This window comes from Stylophora pistillata, chromosome 2, assembly GCF_964205215.1.
Source record: "Stylophora pistillata chromosome 2, jaStyPist1.2, whole genome shotgun sequence".
NCBI lineage: Eukaryota > Metazoa > Cnidaria > Anthozoa > Scleractinia > Pocilloporidae > Stylophora > Stylophora pistillata.
Genome location: NC_142520.1, coordinates 10,864,701 through 10,875,632, shown reverse-complemented (window position 1 = coordinate 10,875,632; position 10,932 = coordinate 10,864,701). Strand labels below are relative to the sequence as shown.

The window sequence follows — 10,932 nt, the reverse complement described above, 5'->3', positions numbered from 1 at the left end:
ATTCGAATTACACAAAGCGTCGCGTGAGGGCCTTTAGGGATTACCTGCGCATGCACTTCCGAAAATTTGCATAATTTTTTTGCGAATCGGAGTGGAGCGGCAAATGTTACAGTAATGCTCGTCAGTTCTCGTCATTTCTTAGCTCAATATCTTTCCTCAATTCGAAAATGAGGGAAAAAGAGTTATTACTTCAGTCACCGTGATGACTTTGTCAGTCGAGGTACACGATCGAGACCGTCTCAAACAAAGTGCAGAGAGAACGGAAATTGCCTCTGAAGGTGACAATAATAGCGCTAGCTACGTCGAGAGAGATTCTGAGGTACACTATTAAAATCCTACGATAGTTTTGAGGATCATCGGGAGTGCCTCAATGCATATTTAGCCCTGTCCCTATCCCTTGTTCTATCTTTTTTTATTTACTTTTAATACAACGACATTTCTCTTCTTTTCACTGACTAATGTGGGACATTGGCTTGGGTTTTTACTAATAAAAATAATACGAACAGTACCGCAGAAGTTAACAGTCAGTTCAGGCAACTGTATGGCTTGCACCGGTCAAGTCACACTTTTCCTTGTACGAGTCTCTACCAATATTCAGTTTGTTTTAGTAAAAATCAAACTTTTGATCCAGACAAAAAATGCCCAAATCTGAGTGATCTCCTTAGAGATACACAGTAGCGAAACTGAATAGATCATACAAAGGGTACGCGAGTGAACTTGAAGCGTCTCCATGGGGTGAAATAGGGTTCGTATGATGTTGAACACATTTTTCTGTTTTGTCTAATATTTATCCTTGAATGAAATATGGCTTCACTTCAAACGGTGTTTGTCGTACATTTATCAGGGACAAATATGATAACATGTTTGTCACCCATTTGAGGTCTTTGAGACCAGGACAAATGTAAAGTCAGATTTGTCTCACATTTGACCTAGAGCCAAATTTGGTCAAATCCATTATTTCATCCAGTGTTAGTTTTAAAAACATTAATAGATTGGGTATTGACCCTCGAGTATTCTGGAATTTTATCAAATGTTCTTGAGGCTCTGAAGCACTGATGCAGGTATGTCCCAAAAGTGTTTTTCAATAGATGATTTTCCTTTGAAATCGTACAATTTTTAAGATTTTCAACACAAAGCGACGCAGTTTCTGAGCATCAATTCTAGCAACCAACAACTTAAGGAGGTAAATATATCACACGGGACTCGTAAATTTAGGAAGTTTCCTCTTACTTTTCTCAACGGTCGGTATTATTTTTAGTGTTGTATTGATAACTCCGAACGCGCCCGGCTTCGCTTCGAGCAACTTCTCTCTTGTGCTTTCCAAACTTCCCGCGTGCGACAGAGTTGAGTAATGAAATGCTACATCAGCGGGTGTGCGGTCAACAACGCGGGCTTAAGTGTCCTAGGTCTAAAATTTAGCGAAATTAGCGGAAAATAATAAGGGCTAACCTTTAAAACCGAGGCACTCTGTTTTCGTCGAAGGCACTTTCCTATTTCCAAAGGTTTAAAGGAGAAAATTAATTTTTAAAAATTTTTAGGGGGTGTACCAAATTTTTGGAGGTTGTTCTGTAAAAGAAAAGCGGCAGGGAAAACGACGCCTCGAAGCAACAGAATGGGAAATCAACCATGCGAACGACTCAAAATCCATGTTTCCGCGGCAAAATCTGGCGCATGCATATACGTACGTTATTCAGCTCTGTCCCCGCGTGCACTATAACTCGAAATAGGCATCGGAGGCACAAAAATCTTGAATAAATCTCGGATAAAATATGAATATCCCGAAATAAATAAAAACATGTGCGGTGCCCTGAAATATACATATGTGAAAAATAGAACTTGCTGCGTATTTATAAAAGATCATTATCTAAAAATTAAACTATGTACTTTTAATCTATAAACACCAACAACATCTAGGTTACTTCTCAAATAGACAGCAATTCCGCCTCTTTTTCCTCAACACCACTCTTGACTAGTTCCTGTCCCGTCCGAATATGTTTTAGATAGGTATGTTGACAATTGATTCAGGTTTATCTGGCTCAAGGTGTGTTTAGGAGGCGACGCAAACATCAATAGTCGTTCTTCTTTAAATTATTTTCGAGTGTACAGCCGCTCTAAACCGATTCTTTGTTTCAGTTGGGCTACCAATGTTCGTAAATAAAAATTTTGAAATAGCAAACTCGCATTTCGGGCTTTGCTGACTTGATGATGAGGTCGTGGTGTTTGGATGTCTCTGAGTGATGACAATTGGTATCCGATAAGCTTTCGTGCTTTTAGAATTAATGCGTCTTTATCCACCTCAGTTTCTCGAGATTTTCAGAATGCCATGTAATTTCAGAAAATGTAACGTGTCGTAATTTGGTCGGCAAGCACGAGCTCGTGATCGAGGGTCGTCTGGGAGGGTCTCAATAGGGGCGGAGAAGGTGATGTTGACGGTTGACGGTTAAATTTTAAGTCATTTGACGGTTGATGATTAATTGTTTGGAATTTTGTTTATCAAACGAACTAAACGCACGAATTTGGATGTAAATTTTCATAATGACGCGTTTGTAAAGAACTGTGAATTCCTGACACTTTTTATTGATAAATAACTAACGTTTTACAACACCGAAAGTGTTTCCAAACCAGAAGCCAGTTTTGTCGCTCACCAGTTTTACTTGCAAATAGAAGTTAAAGGACTTCCATAAATGTATTTTTTTGATATATCAAAAGTTTTATTATAAAAAATAGAACTTGACCATAATTATGGGAGTCGTATAGGATATCTGAGACATTTGACGGCTAACATTGGATTTGCTTATTTGGCAGATGACGGTAAAAATATTGCGTTTTTGGTCATGACGTACGGGTCGAATGCGGCGCGGTCCGTGCTACAATTCGTGACCGTAAGCCAAATATCTTCCGGTCTAGTATGATCAAACATGATTAACCACCTCAAAAATTTGGTTTAGCACTATAAGGAGGCGATGCACGAGCGCACACTGAACAATCACGATAAAGATCCTGCAGGAAAAACTTCTTTATTTGTTTCTTCGTGTCAGAACAAGAAACCCACAGTTCATTAACCCGTCCGACCCTGCACACGTCAGCTTTCACTATGATTTTTAATGGGGATACGCGCGCCATTATACATATGTGAAAAAAAGAACTTGCTGCGTGTTTATAAATGATCATATCTAAAAATTAAACTATGTACTTTAAATCCATAAACATCAACAACATCTAGGTTACTGCTCACATAAACAGCAATTCCGCCTTTTTTCCTCAACACCACCCTTGACCAGTTCCTGTCCCGTCTGAATATGTTTTAGATAGGCATGCTGAGAATTGATTCAGGTTTATCTGGCTCAAAGTGTGTTTACGAGGCGACGCAAACATTAATATCTTTCTTATTTAAATGATCTTCGAGTGTACAGTCCCTCTAAACTGGTTCTTTGTTTTAGTTGGGCTACAAATGTTCGTAAATACAAATTTTGGAAACAGCAAACTCGCATTTCGGGCTTTACTGACTTGGTGTAGATGAGGTCGATTGTCTGGTGCTCAAAATCAAGCAGAGGTCTCGTTGTATAGGCTTAGTCGTGGTGTTTGGTAGTACTGTCTCTCTGAGTGATGACCGCTGGCGTGGTATCCAATCTATAAGTATTTGACGGTTGATTGTTAATTAGTTTAGTTTAGTTTATGAAGATTTGCCACTGAAAAACACAATTTACAAGTAAATACATGAACAGAGACACGCAATAGATAAACAAAAATATAATGGCAAGAGAAAAATACAGGGCGAATCCCAATTGACATTTGTCCCCTTACAAAATACAAAGAATAGAAAAATATAGGTTATATATGCACTTATGTACTTTGTCTATAGAATAAAATAATATGCCGACCAACTGCGACACTTAGTTAGGGCGGAGTATAAAGCATGAGCTTTTCTGTAGAAAACCGCTTCACTAAGGCTTTAAAGTTATGTGAAGAGCTCGCTTGCTTAATGTTGCTCGGTAAATCGTTCCATAATTTAATCGTGCGAGGAAAGAAAGAGTTTGTAAAATACCGCTGAGGATGAGTAAATAAAGGGCGGATGTTTGCAGGATGATGACGCCGGGTTGCGTATGTATGGTTAGCAGGAGGCAGATGATGGTCAAAGCTAGCGTTGATAGACCTGACATAATTTTGTATAAAATGACAAGATCATGGACTTTTCTTTTGAATTCAAGCGGCGTAGGCTAAGAGTTTTCAGTCTCTCAGAGTAGCTGGTTTTCCTATCGGGTTGGTTTAGTATAAATGTGACCGGGCACAGGATTTCGTACACTAACGCTTTTCCGTTAAACGGGTAAAAATAAATGGTTTGTAAACAGATACTAAACGGGTAGTAAGAGCGTTTAAACGGCTTGCATGTCCATTTAAACGAATAGTCCAAAGCGTTAAACGGTAGAGCAAAGTCCAAAAACGGATTCCGTAAACCGTTAAACTGCCGAGAGAAAAAAATAAACGGATGGCTTAAAACGTTAAACGATTGAACAGCATCTATAGTTATTTTATGGATAGCTCAAAACGTTAAACGGATGGACAAAAACCTTGAACGGATGAGGAGGGCTAAAGAACAGCGGGAAGCCATGCACATAACGATCAGAAACCGTTGCGAACAATTATACCAATTGCTCATGCGGAACACTGACGTTTCATGCTAATAATATTCGACTGACAACAATAGGAAACTAAGTAAAATTAAATTACTAGCCTGCAATTAAGCTATCCGTTGGCGAGTGAAGCGAGCCGAGCGAGTCTCGCCCTGAAGAGCTCGCAATGCGTTTGAAAATTTGTATAAGCAGAGGAAGCAATCTGTCAATCATACCATGTGGACTGAACATTCTCGACAGAAAGAAAATAGAATTGAGAAGCAAAGTGTTTCATGTTCCTACATTGTTTCTTCTACGTATTGACTGAAATGAAAACGCACTATCAAGTGAGAAACGTTAAGAAATGCCGCTGATTTTTTAGATTTCACCGTCGGTTAATCGAGACAATTTTGCCTACGCATGTAACAAAACTCAACTTTCTTTCGCTCATGTTTCATGTAGCATTCGATTTCGTAAAGTAATGTTTAATTACAGCTTTTATAAAGCAATTTCCGTTTCCTTTCAATCGATGGAAATGAAAGATGAGAAACCCGATAGCCACGGATTTTGTAAATTTTGCCGTACACGTGAATCGAAATAGATTTGCAGAATCGTAAAAACAAATCTCGCTCTCCTCGTTAAACGGATGCAAGTAATCGTTAAACGGATGTATTTTATTTTAAACGGATAGGTTAAGAAGAAAGCGTTTAAACGGATGAAGAAAGCGTTTAAACGCTTTAATGATTCGTTTTAAACGGATGGTAAACGGATAGTAAAGGGATTGATTCGTTAAACGGTAAAGCGTTCGTGTACGAAATCCTGTGCCCGGTCACAAATTTAGTAGCCCGTCTTTGTATATTTTCGATTAGCCTACGATGCTTTGCTGTGTAAGGAGACCATACAGAGGATACGTATTCGATGATTGGGCGAACTAACGCAGTGTACATCATTTTCCTAGTTGATACGTTAACAATGTTTCTACCGCATACACGCTTTACAAGACCAAGAACTTTGTTACACTTGTTACATATCTCTTCGATGTGCGTCGTCCATGATAGTGGAGTAGTGACAGTCACGTCTAAATCTTTGGTGTCAGGAGGCGAGTCTAAGGCCTGGCCGTCAAAATGGTATGTGTGCTTCTCTCTTTGACGGGAGGTTCTCTTTGACATGTGTAGAACTTTACATTTGTTTGTGCTGAAAGACATACCGTTGTCGTCACACAAAGTTTTGGAGTTGTCCAAGTCAGCTTGCAGCAGAGAGGCACATCTATTGGAAACAATAGCGCGATATAGCTTGCTAGCGTCCGCAAAGAGGCCAAGTTTACTTCCGTGAGTAATGGAGCACGACATGTCATTAATGAAGTCCAGAAATAAAAGCGGACCCAGGATGGAGCCCTGAGGTACTCCTGATGTGTCAGGGAGCCAGTCTGAGAATATGCCGTCAACAACAACTCGTTGGTATCTGTCAGAAAGATAGCTTGAGAGCAACAACAAAACTGGACCGGATATACCAAGGAGCTGAAGCTTCAAGAGGAGTAGCCTGTGTGGAACCTTATCAAATGCCTTTGACAGGTCAAAATGGATTACGTCCACTTCTTGGCCATTGGCTAGTTTGTATGAAATATCGTGATACACCTCAAGTAGTTGCGTTTCTGTGGATTTTCCTGGCTGGCTTAGTTATATGCAATCTATGCAATAGCTACGAACAGGAAATTTCAAAAATTTCTTAAACTGAGCTAGCCTGTGAAAAAATTAAGTAGGAAAATAAAGTATTTATAGCCGATGTGAAATAACTCTTTGTCTGTATATAAAAAATGGAACGATAAAGTTTTGAACAATGGGTTAATAATTTACTCAGTGGGAATGCCACAGAAGCAGTTTTGTTTAGTAAGCCGAAAAGTGAGAGATAATGATCCAAGAGATTAAAATCAACAAATCGGCAGTGGTTTAGTGTGGTCTCTACAACAAAGATATTCGTCCTCGCAGTGGCCAAAATGTTGTGGATTCTTTCGATGCGTGACGCCTTGCGTGACACGTTGACGCGAGCAGCGTTGTCCGTGCACTCTTATCAGCAACGGAAAAGTGGCTAATCAGATTGCAAAATGGCTGCCAGTTGTGGTAAGATTTAGTACCTAATATTCCTATGAGCTTATCTGTCTCTCTAAGGGTAACCTCTTTTCACTTGGGTATGTTTGAAGTTGGAAAAATTGTTAATATTAAGACAATGGAAATTAATCGTGCTTGTTATTTTTTTTTCATCTTTCAAGCTTCTCATAAGCACTTTTGCTCAAGTCGGTAAATTTACTAGAGCGATACTTTTTCACATAGAGTTTAAGTCAGCAAATGCAAGCGGTTTTCTCTCGCTGTTTAAGTTTGGTTTGAAAAAAAAAATGTAAATAAAGGTATAAATGGGGAAAGAATGCCTTTCATGTATCTCTTACACATTTTTTCTTTGTTCAAATCTAGTTGAGGAAGATTACAATGAACAAGGTATGAGCTCATAAGTAACACAAAAGGAGATGATTTTCTAAAATTCCATGCATCTGGACATTATTCTTTACGTTTATTGTTTTGGTTTTCAACTTGCGATAAAGTTTCAGAGGTCGTGAAAATAAGCACATTTAGGGGCATAACATATATTAGTTGCTAAGCTTGATTGCAAAAATTCAAAATTTTGACCATTTAATAACTAATTAAAGTATATGGTAAAATATTTACAGAAAATTGTCAAATCCCTCAGACCTCAAGGTTTTCTGTAAATAATTGTTTTACTCAACATTACTCAATTATATTCTATTCATTTGTTTTTTTAAGATTTTCTTTTTTGCCAACCTAAGCGAGACGTTTTGCACGCCTAACAAAAGCTATCCTCTAATGTCTGATTTATAGATAGCTGTCGGCGTCTAAAGTCCTTGCAACAGAAAGATGGATATGGATTGGTGGGTCACGTCATTAAAAACATTTCAATACCAATCGGAATGCATATTTATAGTCACTGCAGAAGTTGGTGTACAATGGAAGACAGGTGTAAATCGATCAACATGGGACCGTCAGGAGAAAAAGACAAAGTTTTATTTCAATTGAGTGACTCGGAGCACTTACAACACCCAAATGATCTGAAATTGATAGCAGGCTTTATGTATAGGGGCACGGAGGTAAGAGTTTTATTTTTACGCATTTTTTTTTTTGTTTGTTTTTGAGTTTGCTGCTGTTCGTAAGCCGTGTGTACCGTTTGATAGAGTTTCCTCGCTCCTCTGTGAGTCTTCGGCAACTCAGATGAAGCAATTTTATTTCAAAACCTTTTAAAATGAGGCCAGAGAATACTTGAATCGGTCAAAAAGGAAACAAAGATAAATGAGTTAAGAAAATAAAGTTCCTATATGACGCGCGTTCTGCTTGGCTGAGAGAGCATGTCTTATCGGATTATTAAGAAAAGGAAACGAATCGTTTCTCCCCCTTCGTTTCTTTTTTTCTCTAACCGCTTACTTCGCACTTTACAACAGAACAGAGAAAAGTTGAGGCCTCTTCACTTGTTACACAAAAAATGAAAAACTCCAAGGATGCCTCGTATTAATAGAAAGTATAAATCGTTCACATGAATAGCATCTCCGTTATTTTATGAAAAATAAAGCTCAGAATCTTTCCCCATCAGAACAAGTGCTGTTTCAAAATGTGCTACAACATTGCAACTTGCCTGGTTGGATTTACGGACGAGGGATACAGTGTGTGTGTCCACCTGGTTACACGGGAGACACTGTGAAAAAGGCAGGAGTTATTTTGCACGAGCGCTCTGATAATCATATTAGCTATTACAATTATTCGTCTCTTTTGCATTCATGTTACCATGGTCTCGTATGCCTCGACATGTCTTCCGATGACTTACGAGTCATTTATTATCCAACTGTGCTTCTTAGAGTGCAAATAAGGCCCAAGACGAGTACAAATATCTCGCTGTACTTGTACTTCACAGGGCCGCTTAGACAGGTTTTCTCACATCGCACGAGCGACGAACAGGATTGCAAAGAAAATTGAGGAAGATATGGAAACTTTGCGAATCGAGTTAGCACAAAAAAAACATGCACATTGAGACATTACAGTATGACTTGTACAAACTGAAGGAAAAATACGACAATGAGACGAAGTCACTAAGGAGTGAAGTGGAATGGGGAAGGGAAAAAGTTGATTCTCTGGAAGTGGAGATAAGGAGGTTGGAGGAGCCTGAGACAGATGACACCATTAGTACAATGAGGTAAGCTCTTATTCCATTATAGTTTAGACACAAGCTTTCCAAGGTACTCTTGTTTTGGTCGCCATATTGAGAAGGAAAAAATGTAGGAACTATGTTTGCAACTCAAGTCGCCAATTTCAGGGTTTGTCTTTAGAAAATGTTATACGTCTAAGATCTGAACCAAGTTGGTGGCTAAATAGAATTATGCTCGCATAGAAATTAAGGCGAGTAGCAAAACAAGACCCTCTCGAATCTTTTCTTCGCCCAACGATCGTGACATCTCTATTCATTACTAGTAGCAGTTTACATCTATTTCTTTTATGTTGCAGATGAATCTCGAGTTTAGGGGTCAACCTGTCGCGTATAACGAGAAGCTAGCAGGACAATGAATGTTGTTATAACAACGCTGGTCATGGTCAAGTGACTATTACGTTCCTTGAGTAAAAAAACGTTTATCTAATATGATAATAGCACTTAGAACTCAGCTTTCATTAATTTACAATCATTCTAATCGACTGATAGCACTCAGTTAAAGTCCCAAATAAAGTGTAACTGTTTAATTTTTTAACCTTCTGTGAAACCCAAAAGTCACGCATCTTATTTTTTCATTTGATCTACTTTTAGCCATCATTTCTTTCGGTCATCTATTACATTAAATGAGCTCGGTGCTTTTTTTATAGTTGAAAAGTACAAATAGGGTTCTAAAACTTGAGATAATGAAGAAAAATTTTTTTTTAGAAGTCGAGTCTCCCTCGTTCTACTTTTTACGAGGGTCTTAAGGATAGGTCACAATATCCTACAGACCAATTATCACACTGTACAACCTAGAACGATGAGAAATAATTCCAGATGATTATATCCTCTGGAAGCCTAGGATTGGGTTTTGCCTGTTCTTTCAAATCAATCCTTTGATACAAATCTTCACTGACCTTCTTTTACCGATGTTCAGTGAGATCAGTGAAGATTTTGAGATCAAACAGTAAAAACGCCTAGTACAATGTAACAGTCTGGAATCAGTATGGCTTTTCGAACGTAGCACTAATCTTAACATTGAGAATGTGTTGTTAAATGATGAAGACTAGCATGAGGGGATAATGACAGTGACGATTTTGTCAAAGTTGAGATCTCTCCCGGGCCCTTCGGGAAAGGATATCATTTGAAAATTGGTATAACAACCGGAAAACCCAATGAGTTGCTACGGCAACTTTGTAAATTTTCGTGTGAAATTGTAAATTATGGACCAGAATTAAGTAGGAAGTATTCACAAGTATTTCATTTAACGACAGTTGTTAAAAAGCATTGCTAGTTTCGTAAAAAAGGGTCCTTTCATTGTGTGAGGTATACATATTGCTTAAGTATTTGAATAACGGAATAATATTCCCTATCTCTCGGTAATAATAATTTATATCATACGCTTGACAGTCTGTTCTGAATTTAAGAAAAACATACAATGGATTTCGTAGAAGCACTTGTTATAAATAGAAATATGTCATTGCCATCGGCGAAAAAGGTGTCTGTTTGACCCATAACCTTTCCGTTGAATACTGAATTGTTTTAGCCCCCTATCAAGCAATTGCAAAAAAGACCACGGGCTCTTACAGGGAGCTAGTAACATTTGGAAAAGAAACATTTTCTTATAAAGATGTTGAAGTAGAAGATAAGTGTCAAAAGGGTTTTATGAAATGGCAGCAGTGTCTGTGGTGGCCGGGGACATTACTTACATTTACTATTAAGAAATATATTGTTAAATAAACAAACGTGACGTTAAAACTTTCATTCAAAGTTGTTGCTAATAGTTAATACTGGAAACTTAGTGCACTAAGGTTTCTCCGATTCTTATTGGTTTAAATTGATCACGTGACGCGATAGTATCCATCCGTGGAGAGACACTATCAGCCCTTATAGTTCACCACTGTTTTCTCCGGTTCTTATTGGTTTAAATCGATCACGTGACGCGATAGTGTTCATCCATGGAGAGACACTCTCAGCCCATAGTGCCCGCCCGCGGAAAATACCCGGATGGATAGTGCTCGTCCGCGGAAAATACCTGGATCGGTAGTTGTCATCCGTGGAAAGTTTTGAATAGTTTGACGGC

General features: G+C 38.4%; 1 protein-coding gene across 1 annotated transcript in view; it reads left to right on the top strand.

Moving 5' to 3' along the window:
- Positions 1–6,711: 6,711 nt before the first annotated feature.
- Positions 6,712–10,932, top strand: part of LOC148737089 (uncharacterized) — a 65,160-nt gene continuing 60,939 nt past the window's right edge. Inside the window, exons 1-3 of the mRNA XM_088749256.1 lie at positions 6,712–6,727; positions 7,076–7,099; positions 7,499–7,764. Of these exons, the coding sequence (XP_088605382.1) occupies positions 6,712–6,727; positions 7,076–7,099; positions 7,499–7,764 (306 nt within the window). The remainder of the gene's footprint in view (positions 6,728–7,075; positions 7,100–7,498; positions 7,765–10,932) is intronic.